General features: G+C 33.6%; 1 protein-coding gene across 3 annotated transcripts in view; it reads right to left on the reverse strand.

The window, feature by feature from the left end:
• The window catches only part of Scn7a (sodium voltage-gated channel alpha subunit 7), a 90,136-nt gene that overhangs the window by 48,361 nt on the left and 21,583 nt on the right, over positions 1–20,192 (reverse strand). For 2 of the 3 annotated variants that reach the window (XM_074071017.1, XM_020156907.2), the window contains 7 exons: positions 19,467–19,585; positions 19,011–19,100; positions 17,655–17,783; positions 16,027–16,118; positions 5,504–5,710; positions 3,525–3,594; positions 1,169–1,310 (listed from right to left, as the gene is read on the reverse strand). In XM_074071017.1, the coding sequence (XP_073927118.1) occupies positions 1,169–1,310; positions 3,525–3,594; positions 5,504–5,710; positions 16,027–16,118; positions 17,655–17,783; positions 19,011–19,100; positions 19,467–19,579 (843 nt within the window). In that variant the 5' untranslated portion in view covers positions 19,580–19,585. Of the gene's footprint in view, positions 1–1,168; positions 1,311–3,524; positions 3,595–5,503; positions 5,711–16,026; positions 16,119–17,654; positions 17,784–19,010; positions 19,101–19,165; positions 19,390–19,466; positions 19,586–20,192 lie in introns of those variants that run through there. The other variant, XM_074071018.1, reaches the window with a different exon arrangement.

The following is a 20,192-nucleotide window of genomic DNA, read 5'->3' on the forward strand; positions in this document are numbered from 1 at the left end:
ACAACTTAGCTTAACAAGGGATAATAGTGACACATAAACAAAGAAGAGAATGCTCTCCTTCAACTGTACATACCTGGGGAATTTTGAGTAATTTATTTTTATCTAATATTTTTGAACTAACCATCCTGCTTTGACTATAACATTGTATCTTCTGTGGGGGATAGAACTTCTCCCTGAAGAAAAACTGAATCTCCATTTTAGTGAGTATTATACATTTCTAAGAAACTATCATAGATATAATTAATTATGAAAGAAGACTCTCAGAACTTGGATTTTTAAACCTTTTATCATAACTGGAACATTACTTAATTATTAAAAGGGATGAGAAGATATAGAAGAATCACAAAACAGGACATCATACATGTTCAATGAATAATCATTTAATATGTGGTGATCTCATTCTTTTTTTCAAAATGTCTTGACTAAAGAATTAGCCTAGAAATGCTTTTTAGTTATATAAAATGTGGAACTATCACAAGCTATGGACTAAGAAACTGAGCTCTAACAGTTAAACATTTTATAAATTTGGGGCAGTTACTCAATCTACTATATGAATCTTAGTGTCTCATATTAAAAAAAACAGGTCTACAAATGGCCTTCAACTTAAGATGGGGTTTTGTCACCATGAGATTATCATTATAAGTTGAAAATATTATGAATTGAGAATGCATTTAGTACACCTAACTTACCAAGCATTGTAGCTTAGCAACACAGAGTATACTGGGAGTATTGGTTATTTCCCCTCCTGATTGTGTGCCTGGTGAGAGCTACAACTGCCGTTGCCCAGTATGAAGAGAAAGTGTCTTACTGCCTACTGATAGCCAGGAGAAAGATCAAAACTCAAAATGTTAAGTGTAATTTCTATTGAATTCATATCACTTTGGTACCACTTGCAAACTGAAAAATCTTAGGTGGAACCATTTTTAAGTCAGGGAGAGTCTGCAGATTGATCTTAAAGAATTGCTGTAAAGATTAAGTAATTTATCATCACAACCTTGGCATGGCAGCCAATGTGTAGTTTGACATTCAATGATTATAATTCTCTTTTTTCTGTCTTCAACTTCTTCCCCACATAAAAATTTAATAATTTGTATTACATTTGATTACTGTCTTAGAAGGGAGGGCAAGGATGGCAGTTCAGTTCAGTGCAGATTCTCTCTGTTCTTACCTGGTGATAAAGTGCTTCAGGGTAGTCCTGGGTCATTAATCGAAATAGGGCAAAGAAAGACCAGCCAAAGTTGTCAAAATTTGTGAATCCACGATCAGGGTTTATGCCCTCTTTTGCACACACATATCCTTCAGGACATTGACTAAAGAAGACCAGGAAAAGAAAAACTTTAAGCATTTGGTCAATTCCTAATACAGAATGTCTGTTCATGCATAATAAAGGTCTTCTCTTTGCAGAGGGTAATTGGGTATTCTTTCCAGAAATTTGTGTTCAAAACTTTGCAAAGTGAGACAGATTTTAAGTCCATACACCTGATCAGTATTAATTATGCTAAAATAAAAAAAGGCTCTCAAAAAATTGTCTTTGCAAAGCCTCTTTTGGCATTACTTATTTATTTTAATTGAAGGAATTATATGTATTTATTATGTACAACATGTTTAGAAATATGTATACATTTTGGAATGACTAAATTGAGCTAATTAATATGTACATATCTTTTTGTGGTAAAAACACTTAAAAAATCTATCATTCTTAGCATTTTTCAAGAATGCAGTATATTGCTATTAACTATCATTTCACTATTCAAAATCAAATCGGAGGGTTTGGAAATGCAGTTCAATGGTAGTAGTGTTTGACTAGTATGAGTGAGGGCCTGAAGTGGGAAATATTTGACTGTCATCACAAAAGTTGAAAATAGTCATGTGAGAAAAGAATATCGATAAAAATAAAACTACAAGGTTAAGGATTTAATTTTCAAATGATCTTACCTCAAACCTCTAGATCCCATTATTTAAGGGTGAGAAAACATCACTTCAATAATTGATAAGCAGTACTTGCACTTGAGGAGAAAGACTCAATTAAATATTTATGTCTTTTCCTTTAAGGGAGTCCTAATTTTTTTTTATCTACTTAGGGGTTTGAGTGATGCGGTGGATTATTACATAGTGGCCTAATAAATCATGCTCTCCTCTACTCAAGCCTCTGAGAGTAGTTCCCTCCCCTGTTATTTTGGGTTCAGTCATGTCGTGAATTTTAGACATTTGTTAATGGAAGCACAGTTTTAAAAAGCACTTGTGCAGTAAAGCTTTAAATTGCTGAGCTGCAGAATTTGATGAAGTGAATTTTTGCTCTTTTTTAAGCCATTAACTTTTGGGGTAGTTTTCCATACTGTGAAGAATGACAGGTTTAGGCGAAACATTGCATGACCTTTCTTCTTGCCTTGAAATATATCATTGTGCACTGAAGATTTATAACTAGATACCTTCAAAATACATTTCTGGTCATATTTGAGTTAGGGATATACATAAAAAGATTGAGCTGAAGTGAGATGTTACAGATCCAATGAGATGGACTTACATGTTGGATCTGAGAATAGAATGGAAGGCCAGTAGAAGATGGGGAAAATCATTTGTGCTAAGTAAATGATAAAATGTCTAAATCACCTGAATTGAGCTAAACTATACAACTTATGGTCCTTCTCCCTATATGCCTTTTAATAATCTAGACAGAGTCTAAGAAAGAACTGAGCCTAGGGATGGATGTCAAGTCATCCCAATTAAGCAAAGCAACACATGGCAATTACATCCATTTCACACTACTGAGAAGTACCCTATTTCTACTTTTTAATTTGCTCCATCTGAAACTACAGGATAATAAAACCTGAAAGCTTTGTTATCTCAATAAATAATTATAAATACTGTTTCTAAGAAAATCAATTTTATTAATATAAATTATAGCCATGAAAGATATACAAAATGAAAATAAGTGAAAAAAAATTATGTTCTCTCTTCTTTAAAAGTTTACAACCAAAGAATGGATTTATATTCTTTCTTGGTAATTCTCACACTGAAAAAACGAAGATCAAATCACTGTTAAAGTCTTACCTCTGCACTTTACTAATTTCTTAACCTTGATTAAATCATTTTATTAATCTATAATTTGCTTTTCTGTAAAATTTTATCAATGCTTTTGGCAAATGATTAGGTTAGAGAATGGGACCTCATGAATGTGATTAATGACATTACAGAAAAGTCCCAAGAAAGCCCCTTCTCTCACGTGTGCAGCAAAAAAACACCAACTATGAGCCAAAAGGCAGACCAAACCAAAAACAAATTTGCTGGTACCTGAATCTGAACTTTTCAGCGTCCCAGACTGTGTGAAATAAATTTTTGCTTTTTAAAAGCCACAGAGTCTACGGAATTTTGTTTCATACCTCCCAAACAAAGACTGCTTGGCATTATTTGACGATAAAATGAGATAATGTGATCAACTGGGACCAGCAGCAAAAGTAATAATGATTCAATGAGTACTATCGATGGATGATACTGACTTGGTAGGTGGAAACAACACCACTTACCCAGCATCTGTTCTGTTACCACAAAGAAGAGCATCTCTGTCGCCTTCCAAGTAGTAAAAGTTTTCTGTTTCTGAAAACAGGAAAGAAAAAATGTTCTATATTTAGCCTTGAATTAGTGATGGGAAATCCATTAAGAATATAAACATTACTCTCTGCATCTGAGAATAAAGAAGCAAAACTTGGCCTTTTTTACCGATCATCTGATGTACATTCCAAAAGGCCTTTGCAAATCCAGATGATTCACTGCCTTCAAATTGACAAGGCTCAACACAGAAAGAGAAAAATCCTTTTTTAAACTAAAGTGCAGGAAAAATGAACAAAACAGCCAGGTAAGACTAGACATCTCAAGGAAAAATTCCCAAGACTTAATTGTTTGAAAGTGGAGGACCACCTTCCAAGGTATATTCCTAAAGATCAATCCAAACAAGAAGGCTAGATTCCTTTGTCTCTAGGTTTAATTTACAGTCTCTCCCTAACTCTAAGCTGAGTCTTCTCCATTGAGCATTTAATGACATCTATTTGATCTGGTGTCACCTAATTTCAACCATAGCCCTTGGTAAGATAAGTCATAGTCCACAAAATTTATCCAGATATCCTAATATGCTGACAATAAAAATGTAATCAAAATGAACATTTATAGATACAGGAAATGTGGTTGGGAACATGCTTGTTTTTAAGTCATAAATGGTTAAGAACCATTCATCAAATTTTTCAATGGGAATCAAAAAACAAATGAAATTTGACATTAGTAGCATTGTAACATTCCAAGTGTTCTTCAGCATGCAAAGACTATGACATGGCAATTAGGGTAAAGATGTTTTACAAATATAATATTTTTCATTTTTCATTTGAGGAAATTTAAATTAATATAGTTGGATGACTTGTAGAGTGGTAATATTTTTAAATGATTTAAAAATAACCAGCAGCAATACTGAATATTTTTAAAGTAATAAACATATCTTTCTTTCACCATCAAAGAAACCAATGAAGTATGACATAGACAATACTAAGTTAAACATTTCACATAGCATGTACTAATAATTTTGTATTATATCATAATATTATGCAATAAACCAAAGAGTAAAAATTTTTAAGATTTCTTTTAGCACTTCAAAAAACCAAAGAGTAAAATTTGTTAAGGTTTGTTTTAGAAGTAATTAAATGCAAAATATAAGTAAAATTAATGTTAGAGAGGCTATATAAGACTTATCAATATATTATTTTTGTCAGCTGAAAAATAGGATTTTGTTTTTCTTAAATATTGTCAGAAAATATCCTTTAATTTTAGTGAGAGAGGAAAATCCAATAAGTTCTTGTCGCGCAGTGACAAGGGACAGGTTTTAATTGCAGAAAGAGCTTGTGTAGATTTCCAGTTTTACCATCTAGTAGTTATAACTCCTGGAACAGTACTTAATTTGTCAGTATTCCCATGTGAGTGTATGCAATAGGGTAGGGGTTACTCTGCCTCTTATGAATAAGTATGATGAAGACATGAGATTAGACATGTGAACCACTTGTGCATATGTGATGTATAAGCAATGCTTATTTTACATTACTATTTTATGATTAAAATTTTTATTATTAACTGAAATCCAACAACAGTAAGACTTTCTATAGTCAAGGCATTTTTACTTTTAAGGTGATCTGTAAAGCTTTAATGAGTAAGGTTAAGATTATATTTTAAATAAACAACTTTATTGAAGAAAGATGCTATTATAAGGATAATACTTTAAGCTCTCTCTGATGAAACTGAAAATAAGACTTGTAATTTTTTAAATGGCAACTTTTTCAGAATTTAGATTTTTCCTAATTCTGAAAATTGTTAACTTTGCTGATCTTAATTAAAAAACACTAAATTAAACTAGTACTTGAGCATGGTTCTAGCTAAAGTTTGCTGTGAAGCTGAGTGTTCATTTCTGTGAGACCGCTCTGCCTTTAGGAGGTTTTCATTTTCAACATAGATGGCAAGTGATTCTTACCTCGAACATAATATGGGTTTCCAGTTCTGTTGTGCTGAGTTTCATTTTCATGTTCCTGGGGCCATCGCAAACATTTGTGCTTCAAGTTTCCCATGAAAAGTCCCATCCCAATTGCAGAAAATATGCTCAGAGAAAATACGGTTAAGGTAATGGCACCAAAAAGCTTCTTCACGCAATGGATCAGGGTCTCTACAAGGGAGTTCAAACCTGGAAAGAGAAAGGTGTGTTTTTGATAAAATAGAAATCTTAGCAAACCAGCCTTTGCAGCAAAACTCTCCCATGGGTAAATGCATACTTCATTGAAATCAGCAGATCTGTGTTTTATAATCTAATTCTTGTCATCTAGTCTATCAAATAAAGTAAATAAAAGTCAAAATTTGAGGTTTCTTAAATTTATTGTTGCTAATTTGTAACACCCAGAGAAATAATTCAGACCCAGTGTTTAAAATTAGGTTTTTGTTTGTTTCTCTTTACTATATAAAGAAAAGTTTTTCTGTATTGGATATTGCTAGTCATAGCAACCACCAGTGTTGACACACACAAGCACAATGTGCAGATATAAATCAAAATGGGTTGAAAAGGTATAATAACAAGAAATAATTTGAAATTGCAGTATTCTGTACTTTTTTTAATTATAAGAATTCAATTTTTGAAGCTATATAAATAGAACTTGTGACAAAATTTTAATGATTAATAATGAGAATGATACAACTATGATATAGGTAAAGTGTATTTATATCACAATTCTTACTAATTGAGAAATCAAGCTTATAGCTGGTTTTATTTAAAGATATTCCTTTTTCTAATTATTAAGTATACATGATAAATTCTGAAAATACAAAAAACAAAAACCAAAAATACTTCTTGGTTGTACTTCTTGGTACAACATTGGTACTTCTTGGTACAATACTTCCTTATTGTACTTTTTCTTAGTTGAAGCTGGTACTATTATTTTGATATAAAAACTTCCCTTCCTTCCTCTCCCCTTTTTTCCTTTCTTCATTCATTCCTCCTTCTCTTTTTCCCTTGATCTCTTCTTACTTGTTGGTCTATCCAGCTTAATGATGTATAAGAAAATACAGTTGCTATCTGAGCTGATATTAAGCAGGTTATTGACATTTCTGTCTCTGTTTTATTAACTTTAAAATGAGGATAATACCTATTTCGTTTGTTATCATTGGAGTTGAAAAATCTATTCTTTTTTTTTTTTACTTATTTTTTAAAGAAAGGGTTTCACTATGTTGTTAAGTTGGTCTCAAATTTCTGGACTTATGCAATCTGCCTGTCCCTTGCCTCCCCAGAAGCTGGACTACAAAGTGCATGGCACATAATTTGGCAATCATCTTATTTTTTGATATCTGTATTTCCCATAAAATTTACTATATTTTTCTCTAATGTTTTAGATAAAATATTGCTTCTTTGAGCACTTATGTCAAATTTTAGATACTATTTTGAACCAACATGTAAATCTCTACATAAAAATATAAGACTGAGGGCTGGGTTATATTTTAGTGAAGTGTGCTTGCCTGGCATGCCCAAGATCCTGGGCTCCATTCTCAGAATCACAAAAATTAGAAATGGAAAATAGAAAACTGTATTTACACTAGCTGCACCATATAAGATAAGTACATAACCATTTTTACTTACTCACGTTTCTCTCTTCCCACTTTTCAGTTTTTACTACTATACTTTAGGACTTTTGACTTAGTTATAATTGTTAAATTATAATGTTTTTCATAACATTCAATCTATCATGATTTATTAGACTAAAGGAACATTCAAATCTTTTACAAGGGCTTTGTTTTTTAATTTTTATTTTATTCATATGTGCATACAATGTTTGGGTCCTTTCTCCCCCCTTCCTCCCACTCCCTCCATTACTCCTGCCCTGCTCCCTCCCTTACTTCCCCTTACAAGGGCTTTTCTGAAAGATTAAATCCATGCAAACTGAGAGAGGACTCAGATGAAATGCCTGACTTAAAGGGGAAGGGGCTCCTAACTATAACAGGGTGTTATCATTTGGGAATATAGGTGGACCAAGGCTGACTGATCCATTAATTCATCTGAGTTCATTTAGATTTTAATGAAAATGACCACAATTTTATAATGTCAGCATCTGTTTCAAAGTTTTCTCAGAGAACGTGTCTCTAGTTAGGAATAATCTATTAGTGTCTACATGGTAACCACTGATTTATGATAAGTGCATTTGCTGCACAACCCACTAATAGCAACTTAGTATTTATTTCCTGTTGCAGTGGTTCCAGAGTTCATTGTGATCAGTTTCGAGATTAAATCTTTGTGATACTGGACATTTTAATTCTCATATTTTTCCAGAAATTATTCAGGAAAGATAAATGTGTAAAAGTTCAGAACTTTTACATGAATGAGAATATTTTCTGTTGACTTCAAATATGAATGACAGACAGGCATAGAACTGCAATGTTATGACCTCTCCATCCACACTCCACTGAAGCTCTGAAATTCCACTGCCTCCTGATGGGTGATATCAAGAGGTCTAAGGATCACCTTTCTACAGTGTCTGTTTCTCTGCTTTCTTGTTCATAGGGTTTTCATAGTACTTTCATTCTCTAACACTCTAAATTTATAAAATTTTATAAGATCTCTACATGTATCCGTTGCTATTATTTTTCTAGTGAGTCCTTTCCATTTGTAAGGGTTTCCTCCAGTTAAGAAAATTAAACATTCCAATGCATTTAAAAATAATTTGTCATTGATATTTATTCTGGCCTCTTTTGCAGGATAGCTAATTATCCATAAAATGGAACTTGGTTTTCTCTCCACCAATCCACTTCATTTTCAATTAATACAGAATTTCTCTAGTCTTTGTTTACAAAGTGGTTTAGTTTGATGCACTGATAACACTACCATTTGATATTCACCTAAGATATTGCAATTTATATTACTTTCCATCTTAAACTTACTTGTATTTGTCTATTTTAGTATTTAGTTTTCATCTTCTGCATACTTTTGGGACTACAAAATACATAATTTTTTTTGCTTGCTCTTATCCTAATGCACATCTGTTTAAAAAACAGTAGTACTTTCACTCTTTTATATAATATACTTCTCTTTCTAAACTGTAAAAATATTTTCATATTATAGTCCATATTGCTGGTATGTGTCTTGTTCATTCTCCCTTGAAATAAAGAGCAAGAGGTCTCTACCAGACTGCTCCCAAACCCTAGTGGGTGTATCTGCTTATATTAACTTATATTAATGGAGTGTCTTTTATAAGCTTTACCTCTGATCTTAACATGAAGATTAAAGAGATGCAATTTTATGTCTTCAAAGTTTCAGAAAGTGGAAAAGGAATGGAACTTTGGATATTCTTATCAGAGTGATTCTGCTTTGATACTTTACTAAATTTGGTGAAGCTACCATGCCACAAACCATTTACATCAAGCACATTTATTGAGATGTAATTCAGAAATGCTATAATTCATTTTCTTAATGTATAAAATTCATTGTCTTAAAAATATTCACAGGGAGTTTGGATCCAAGATGGCGACTAGAGGGAGGAAGCAGATAGTGTGAGCACCGTAGAGCAAAAATCTTGGTGAGATGCTGGAGCCACATTTGGCAGGAAAAACCACCAAGAAGAGGCAAAACTATGACACCCCAAACCCCCAGACCTCACAAAGTTTTTCCATGCCACATTACAGTGAGAAATCAGGAGAGATCATGTGCCACCAGATGCCGGCTCCTAACCTGCCTGGGAGATGCAGACCAATAGGTGAGACAACGACCGAGCTACTACTCAAATACCTACACCAGGACTGGATGCTGAAGGAGTAACATCAGAACTACTAAGACTGAAACTTCATTGCACCTGACCTGAGATTTTTTTTCACTCTTCTTTTTTTCTCTTTCTCTCTAAATCCTTGTTTAGTTCACTGTTGATTAGTATACCATCTCTCCCTGTTAATTTGTCTCTTTATTTTTTTTCTTTTTTCTTTTCTTTCTTTGCCTTCTTTTTCCTCTTACTCTTCCATTTTAGATTTCATTACTTTTACTATTGTAAGCTAGCTAATACTAAATTACACACAGCACAGGGAAAGTAACAGCACCAAGAGAAATGATGGGAAGATGGAAAAAGAATGGAAACCATTCTCCCCCAATAATAAATTAGTACAGGAACCAGAGGGAAATGAAGAAAATGGATACCCAGATACAGACTCCAACAAAACAAAGAGAAACTATACCAAGGAACCCAAAGAAGCCCACAAGAAAATTCTGAAAGAAGAAATCCTGCAAGTAATCAATGAGAATTTCATAGAGATGACACTAGACATGGTCAACCAACATGTATAGGAGACACTGAAGAAATTCCAAGACAACAACAAAAAAAGAATATGAGAAAGCACAAGAACAAATAAAAGAAACCATAGAAACCCTAAATAAACACCAAAGTGAAATAAAGAATACCATATATCTAGAGATAAGTGAATAAAGGATGAAAATTGATAATATTAAAGAGGAAGTGACCCATGACATGGAAAAACCTCAGAAAAAAGAATGAAACAGAAATGCAAAACAAAATGGAAGGCCTCTCCAGCATACTAGAACAAGCAGGAGACAGAATCTCAGAACTTGAAGATGAAATGATAATAAAAGGAAAAACTGAGGAACTACTAATCAGCCAACTCAAGACCTGTGAAAGGAATATGCGAGAACTCACCAACTCCATCAAAAGACCAAACCTGAGAATCATGGGTATTGAAGAAGGAGTAGAGGTGCAAGCAAAAGGAATTTGTAATATATTCAACAAAATAATAACAGAAAATTTCCCAAATCTAGAGAAAGTTATGCCCGTTCAGGTACAGGAAGCATCCAGGACACCAAACAGACTTGATGAAAATAGAACTACCCCACAACATATTATCATTAAAACAACAAACACAGAGAACAAAGAATATTGAAGGCTGTAAGAGAGAAAAAACAAATAACATACAAAGGTAAACCCATCAAAATCACAGCAGATTTCTCAATGGAAACCTTAAAAGCAAGAAGAGCATGGAGTGAGGTCTTCCAGGCACTGAATGAAAATAACTTCAACCTTGGATACTCTACCTAGCAAAATTATCTTTCAAAATAGATGGAACAATAAAAGTCTTCCATGATAAGCAGAAACTAAAACAATATATGACCACCAAGCTACCACTTCAAAAGATTCTTCAAGGAATTCTGCACACAGAAAGTGAAAGCAAACAAAACCATGAAAGGGCAGGCAGTACCAAACCACAGGAGAAGAAAAGGCAAGACAGTAGAGAGTAACATTGATTCAGCGGCACACAATCAAACCCTTAAACAACAAAGACAAGTAAATGACAGGAATCACCACATACCTATCAATACTAACACTGAATGTTAATGGTCTTAATTTCCCCATCAAGAGACACTGCTTGACAAACTGGATTAAAAAGGAAGATCCAACAATCTGTTGCTTATAGGAGACCCATCTCATTGACAGACACAAGCACAGGCTTAGGGTGAAAAGCTGGAAGAAGATTTACCAAGCCAATGGTCCTGAAAACAGGCAGGAGTAGCAATACTTATCTCAGACAAAGAGACTTCAAACCTACATTGATCAAAAGAGATAAAGAAGGACACTCCATACTAATAAAAGGGGAAATACACCAAAAGGAAATAACAATTATCAACTTACACGGACCTAACGTCAATGCACCCAATTTCATTAAACATACTCTGAATGACATAATAACATATATAAACTCCAAAACAGTAGTAGTGGGAGACTTTAATATCCCCTATCACCAATAGATAGGTCATCCAAACAAAAAATCAATAAAGAAATCCTAGATCTAAATCATACCATAGATCAAATGGACCTAGCCGATGTCCACAGAATATCTCATCCAACTTCTGCACAATATACATTCTTCTTGGCAGCCCACAGAACCTTCTCCAAAATTGATCATATCTTATAACATAAAGCAAGCCTCAGCAAATATAAGAAAATAGAAATAATACCATTATTCTTTCTGATCACTAGAACTCAACAAAAAAAATATGCAAACAGTTGGAAGCTGAACAACACATTGCTCAATGATCAATGGATCATTGTTGAAATAAAGGAGGAAATTAAAACATTTCTGGAAGTTAATGAAAATGAAAACACAACCTACCGGAACCTAAGGGACACAGCAAAAGCAGTCCTGAGAGGAAAGTTTATAGCCATGAGTGCATATATTAAAAGGACAGAAAGATCTCAAATCAATGACATAATGCTGCATCTCAAACTCCTAGAAAAACAAGAACAAGCAAATACCAAAACAAACAGAAGGAGAGAAATAATAAAAATAAGAGCTGAAATCAATAAAATAGAAACACAAAAAAGCATACAAAGAATTAATGAAACAAAAAGTTGGTTTTTTGAAAAAATAAACAAGATTGACAGACCACTGGCAAACCTGACTAAAATGAGGAGAGAAAAAACCAAATCAATAAAATCAGACATGCAAAAGGGGAGATAACAACAAACACCATGGAAATGCTGGAAATCATCAGAGACTACTTTGAGAACCTATATTCTAATAAATTTGAAAATCTTAAAGAAGTGGACAGATTTATAGGTACTTATGACCATCCAAAATTGAACCAAGAGGACATCAATCATCTGAATAGATCTATAACACAAAATGAAATTGAAGCAGCAATAAAGAGTCTCCCCCAAAAAAAGTTCAGGACCTGACAGATTCTCTGCTGAATTCTATCAGACCTTTAAAAAAGAACTAATAACAACTTTCCTTAAACTGTTCCATGAAATAGAAAGGGAAGGAGAACTGCCTAATACATTGTATGAAGCCAGTATTACACTCATCCCAAAACCAGGCAAAGACACCTCCAAAAAGGAGAACTATAGGCCAATCTCTTTAATAAACATCAATGCAAAAACCCTTAATAAAATAATGGCAAACTGAATCCAACAACATATCAGAAAGATCATTCACCATACCAAGTCGGCTTCATCCCTAGAATACAGGGGTAGTTCAACATACTCAAGCCAATAAATGTAATACAGCACATTAATAGAAGCAAAGAAAAAAAACAATTGATCATCTCAATGGGTGCAGAAAAAGCCTTTGATAAGATCCAACACCTTTTCATGATAAAAGCTCTAAGAAAACTAGGAATAGAAGGAAAGTAGCTCAACATTATAAAAACTATATATGACAAACCTACAGCCAGCATTATACTTAACAGAGAAAAACTGAAACCATTCCCTCTAAAATCAGGAACTAGACAAGGATGCCCACTATCTCCACTCCTATTCAACATAGTACTGGAATTCTTAGTCAGAGAAATTAGGCAAGAAGAATAAATAAAAAAGAATACAAATAGGTAAAGAAACTGTCAAAATATCCCTATTTGCAGACAATATGATCTTATACCTTAAAGACCCAAAAAACTCTATCCAAAAACTCCTAGACACCATTAACAGCTACAGCAGGATATTAAATCAACTTACAAAAATCATTAGCTTTTCTATACACTAATAATGAAGAAATTGAGAAAGAATATATGAAAACAATTCCACTTACAATAGCCTCAAAAAAAATCAAATACCTAGGAGTAAACTTAAGAAAGGATGTGAATGACCTCTACAAGGAAAACTACAAACCCCTGAAGAAAGAGATCAAGGAAGACTACAGAAGATGGAAAGATCTCTCATGCTCATGGATTGGTAGAACCAACATAGTAAGAATGGCTATACTACCAAAAGATATCTACATGTTTAATGCAATTCCCATCAAAATCCCAATGATATTCATCAAAGACATTGAAAAATCTACCCCAAAATTCATTTGGAAACACAAGAGAGCGTGAATAGCCAAGGCAATACTCAGCAAAAAGAGCAATGCTGGAGGTATCACAATACCCGACTTCAAACTATATTACAAAACAATAGCAATAAAAACAGCAGGGTACTGGCACAAAAACAGACATGAAGATCAGCGGAACAGAATAGAGGACCGGGATATGAATCCACACAGCTATACCCACCTTATTTTTGACAAAGGCGCTAAAAATATACGATGGAGAAAAGACAGCCTCTTCAACAAATGTTGTTGGGAAAAGTGGTTAACCATCTGCAAAAAACTGAAACTAGATCCATGTTTATTACGCTGTACTAGTATCAACTCAAAATGGATCAAGGACCTTAATATCAGACCCCAAACTCTAAAGTTGATGCAGGAAAGAGTAGGAAACACTTTGGAAGCAATAGGTATAGCCAAGGGCTTCCTCAATAGAATCCCAGTAGCTCAGCAACTAAGAGAAAGGATGGACAAATGGGACTGCATTAAATTTAAAAGCTTCAGCACAACAAAAGAAATGGTCTCTAAAATGAAAAGCCCACCCACAGAGTGGGAGAAAATATTTGCCAGCTGTACATCAGACAAAGGACTGATAACCAGAATATATAGGGAATTCAAAAAACTAAACTCTTCCAAAGTTAATGAACCAATAAAGAAATGGGCAACTGAACTAAACAGAACGTTTTCAAAAGAAGCAATTCAAAGGGCTAAAAGATACATGAAAAAATGCTCACCATCTCTAACCATAAAGGAAATGCAAATCAAAACCACACTAAGATTCCACCTCACCCCCATTAAAATAGCCTTCAATAGAAACACCACCAACAACAGGTGTTGGTGAGGATGTGGAGAAAAAGGAACCCTTGTACACTGCTGGTAGGAATGCAAACTAATAAAATTTGGAGACTTCTTAAAAATCTAAACATAGATCTGCCATATGATCCAGTAATCCCACTCCTGGGGATATACCCAAAGAAATGTGACACAGGTTACTCCAGAGGCACCTGCACACCCATGTTTATTGCAGCACTATTCACAATAGCCAAGTTATGGAAATAACCAAGATGCCCCACTAATGATGAATGGATTAAGAAAATGTGGTATTTATACACAATGGAATTCTATTCAGCCATGAAGAAGAACGAAATTTTATCATTCACAAGTAAATGGATGGAACTGGAGACATCATTCTGAGCGAGGTTAGCCAGGCTCAAAAGACCAAAAATTGTATGTCCTCCCTCATATACGGACTTTAGATGTAGGGCAAATACAGCAGTGTGATTGGACTTTGGTCACAAGATAAGGTGAGAGCACACATGGGAGGTAGGCGGATAGGTAAGAAACCCAAAAAACATGATAGTATTTGATGTCCTCAATGCATAGGAACTAATGCAGAAACTTTAAAGTGAAAGAGGCCAATAGGAGAAGGGGATCAGGAACTAGAGAAAAGGTCAATTTGAGAAGAATCAACTTAGAATGTTACACATTTGTACATGCAAGCAATGCTAGGAATCTCCCTGTAGAGCTATGCTTATCTCAACTAGCAAAACTGCTTTGTCTTTTTTCTTATTATTTATATTCTCTCTTCAACAAAATTAGAGATAAGGGCAGAACAGTTTCTGCCTGGAAGTGAGGCGGTAGGGGGGTAGAGGGAGGGAGTGAGGGGTAGAGGGAGGGGGCAGAAGATAGGTGGGAGAAATGGCCCAAACATTGTATGCACTTATGAATAAATGAAAAAAAAATTCACAGGTTATGAATCTTCAATCTGTTTGTTGTACTCAGTCTGGAGTCCAAGTACACGATTGTCTTATTCCCATCATTCTTCATAGTATCCCATGTCATGAAAGTTGCCTATAGACCTCATCTTCGGTATCATTACACTCATCCTTCTTCATATAATAATTTCAGGACACTTCTGTCTCGCAGTAGCCAAAAATTCTAAAGGAAGTTGTTCTGATTTGCTTTTTATTGGCTGTACAGAGGTTTGAACTCACAGCCTCACCACACTTGCAAGGCAGGCACTCTAGTACTGGGAGTCACATCCGCACACTATCAGATTGTTTTTATCCATTCAGAATAACAAGTTAGGAGGTATTGGTGAGCTTCTATGTGGCTATGTTCAGGATGGAAGCTGTAAACTAGTACTCAACATCCCTCATTATTATGCTCACAGCTCTCTTCTCTGTTTGTGAAAGACCTTCCTGAACTTTGTGGAACATGGACTGCATCCTATCCAGTCTCTGAAGACAAAGGGGAGTTTATCTTATTTTATATTACTTTGTTTATTCCAACTGATTTCTTGATCCAATGATGAAAACCAGGAGACAGACTAGACATCTTTGGGAAATTGTGTAAGCTTATATTTAATACAACTGTATAAAAATATAGAATGTATGATGTAAAAGTAAAATAAAAGTATAGTTCATTAACCTATATTTCAGTACCATACCTAATGTACCCAACCAACACAATATAAATAACAGTCAAATGTAGTTTTTCTTTCCTTTCCTGTAGTGGCAAATAAACTTGAAGGGCAGATATCTCAAAATTTCCAAAGTGGAAACACTGCTAAAAATAACATTTTCTCTGAGCAACAACAGGTTCAAATGAGTACACAGAAACACATAAAACAACAAGGAAAAGAAATTTATTGCCATTTCTTACCTTGGTTTAAAGGAATAATTTTCAAAATTCTCAGAGTTCTTACAGTTTTAAACATTGGACTGGAATTTAGAAGTGAATACCTTATTATAAGCCTGTCAAAATAAATTAAAATAATTTAGGAGTCATATTCAATTAATTCTACTTACCTTTGACTTTCTATGCTGTTTGAAAATTGTTTTTAAATATTTTATATCCAAGGATTTTTTCCTTGGTCACTTTATCCTATTTTGCAAATATTTTGTTATTGATCGGAAGACAAAAATTGCTACAGATCAAGGTGACTTGGTAAATATCCATCTATGAACTTAAATTATGAGAGTTTATAACAGTTTGACAGTGAATATTCTAAATTGCATATCAAATATAATACATTATATTCATAAACATTTTTCTTATTGCTGAAGAGAATATAAGAAGAGCTAGTAGCTGTGTTTTTATGAAGAATGAGATTCATCCTAGGTATTTAAAACTCCAATGTTTGTGGCAATGATGACTCTGATGATGGGGAAGAGTGATGACTATATATTAGGTAAGAACATCCATGGGGCCAGATTGCCTGTGCAGAAATGTAAGAGCCACCATTTACTAGCTGTGTGACAGGAGAAATTTATCTATTTTTTTTTTTGCAATAATTTCTTCAATTTTAAGGTGGGGTGATATTTTGAATTCAGAGGCTCTTCATGGGGTTAAATGGGATAATACATGTAAAGCGTGTAAGGTTAGCTTAGTTAGCTAAGTGTTAGCTTGCAGCAACAAGAACAGAAATATTAGAAGTTAGCATAGACAGTAATTCTTTTGGCAGCACTGAGCTTTGAACTATGGGCCTCATGCTTGCTAGGCAGGTGCTCTACCATTTGATCCACAAGCCCAGCTCTTTTTGCTTTAGTTACTGTTGTGAGATAGGGTCTCATGTTTTTCCCTGGTTGTCCAGGACCACAGGTCACAGTACTTGGCACTTACCTAATATTATTTGATTGCTTACAATTGGCAAACACTGCCTATACTCTTTATAAGGATCATTGGGTTTTTTTGTTTGTTTGTTTTTGCAGTACTGGAGTTTGAACTCAGGGCCTAACCCTTGCTAGGCAGATGCTCTACCACTTGAGCCACTCTGTCAACCCAGTATTACTGTTTTTTAAATGAGAAAAAACTATAAATAGAATATCTTTAAAAATGGTTTTTAATGGAATTTGATGTCACTAATCATTTCCACATGTATAAAACAGAATAAAAGCACTGAAAAAGTAGTCATGAAATAATTAGAATTGTACTTAACACTACAGAAAACGTGTGTTTAAAATACCTTATTCTGGTATTCATTATATTTACTGATCTCAAGCTGTGTAGCTAAATGAGGACTAAGAATTTTAAAAAATTACTTAAAATGGACATATCCAGTCCTACATTCAGTCAAGATAGAAAACATCCCATTCATTTTATCCATGTCTCATATTTTGAAGTCTAGTTCATCAACAGCTGACCAAGGGAATCATCATGACTACAACTTCTGAAATGTTCTTTAATCTTAAAGTTTTTCCCAGCAGAAAACACATTGTAGATGATTTTTAAAATAAAACACACTTCCTTCATAGAAGATGAAGATGTTCACAACTTCAAGAAATACTTACTCAAATGAAGTTACACTGAAATCGAGCCAATTCCATAGATCTCCAAGGAAAGAAAAAGGTCCTGCCCAGACACCTCTTGCAATAATTTTCACAAGTATTTCAAATGTATAAATTCCAAGCAAAGTATTCCTACAGAAAAAAATTTCACATAAATATTAAAAGTGATATTAATACATTGTCAATGCAGAAATACTATGTCTATGATAAATATATGGTATTTAAAGATAAGTTAACAGAAAGATAAAAACATTATCTGTTTGGTAGGCTAAAAACAACCAATCATCAATCAAGCAGACAATATTGTAAGCAGCAAGGGCCCCATGAATCTCAGCACAGAACTTCAGATATGGCTTTTAGAATGCCTATGCCTTGTACTATTAGCCATGAAATTTGAAATTTGACTACCATTTTCTTTCAACAAGTCCTGGTTCAGAAGTGAACACCTTTAAAAATATTATTTATTTAGGTAAAAGATAAAAATATCAAATAACAAATTTACTCCATGTGGGAATTTATACAATAATTAAGAGAAATATGTTAAGTTCTAATTAATTATACTATAAACACACAAGGAATTTTTGGTGAATAAGTATTATTGTTACCTCCCAAAGTCAACTAATTTTAAGAAAAGACTTAAAGGTCAAGAGGTAACTTCAAGAAAATCTTCTTCCCTAGAAAATTTAATGGGCTTTTCCATCATTGTAGTCTCAAGCAAATGTGACCATTCATATTACTCAGGAAAGAGAAGAAAAGTAAAATAGAAAAGTAACAGTTTCTTAATGAATGGAAAGGAATAAAATTCATTTGAAGTATGAAGAAGTCAGGTGTGGGGTTGCAATAGTAGAGACCCGAGACACTGAAATATTTACTAATCATTAATAATTAAGTCTGAAATAAAACACCACTTGTAGGTAACATGACCTACAAATATAGCTGAAGACTCAAATATTTTTATGACGTTAACATACTCTAATGAGAAATAGATATATTTAAACATTTAACTAAGTGTAGGGCATGATGGAGACTGAGGCAGGAGGATCAAAAGTTTGAGGACAGCCTTGGCAACTAATGAGACCATGATTCAAAAGTATCTAACTAAGAATAATGAAAGGACAGGAAAAACCTTAAGTTAATAAAGTGACATGTATTCATGCTTTATTTGGAAAATTCAATTGTGGTGTATATATAAATACTACCTTGTATACCACAAATATACCGTTATGTGTAAAATGTAAATATTAAATTGTATTATTTATATATGTAACACACTATATAATGTTATTAAATAACACAAAATGTTAAAAACTAAAGTATGATTGTAGATGATATTATGGATAATAAATTTACATAACTTACTCTATTGCTAGTACCCATTCTGGTGGATTGTTCAAGGTCATAAGTATGCAATCAATGAGGACACTGACTAAAATTAACAGTCGGAAAATGGTAGGTTACAGTCAAGGAAAAATGGACAATAAATAACATCAGAAAGGTCTACTTCTATAACTTACATTTGTATACACATGGGATGAAATATTTTCAGAAATGTTGAAAATACATATTATCCTTATTGAAAAACAGTGAAGATGACTGTTAATTTTTGCTACTATACTACTATCATGAATATTGGAAAATACATTTTATATGTATTTTAAAACATGGAATCATTAATGCAGCACCATCCAGATTTCAATACAAGCTGAAATGAGATAAAAATAAGATAGTGAAATTTCTGCAGTAATAGTTGAGTAATGAGCAGTTGGATTTGGCATCTGTGGTTCACACAGTAAACAAGTTCACAGAAAAGGATATGGATGCACCAAAACCTTGATAGTTGTTCTTCTAATGGGGCTGAAAGGAGACAAGGTACAGAAGATGGAATATGCATTCAATCTGAAGATTGTTCTCTCTTTATTCAATACCATGAAAGTCTGTGAGGAAACAAAATCAAGTGAAATTAAAGCACTGAACTATAACATCAACTACACAACATACTGCCAATGATTCAGACAGTCTTGATGCTGTTATACTTTTCTTGTTTTGATATATTTCACAGGCTAAGTCAAATGAAAGATTTTTACTGTTTTTACTCATATTTATACTTATCTGTCTACTATTATTGTTTAGTTTTGTCAGTGTTATCACCAAGAAAGTCATTTTCCATATGCCATATCAGTTTCACCACAGAGCTAACATAATAAGAACACTACATTCAATGGCACATAGACATGCATTTAAATCTACCACATGTGCCACACTACAGAATTTTAATGAATGTAAAACATTTTGCATTTAGTTTTCCTTTAGAACAATTCAACATACTGAAATACTATACTAATAATTAATTAGTAATTATGTATAAAATAAACCCAATTTATTTGGTATTACTAACATAAATCTACCTAAACCAGAAATTTATGTAATATAACCCAAGATGTTGGGATAGTAAAGTATTAAAATCTTAACAAGGTCTGGTGTGGTGGCACACACCTGTAATCCCAACTACTTGGGAGAAAGATATTAGAGGGTTGCTAGATC

The sequence above is a fragment of the Castor canadensis genome, chromosome 4 (assembly GCF_047511655.1).
Source record: "Castor canadensis chromosome 4, mCasCan1.hap1v2, whole genome shotgun sequence".
In the NCBI taxonomy this organism is placed as follows: Eukaryota; Metazoa; Chordata; class Mammalia; order Rodentia; family Castoridae; genus Castor; species Castor canadensis.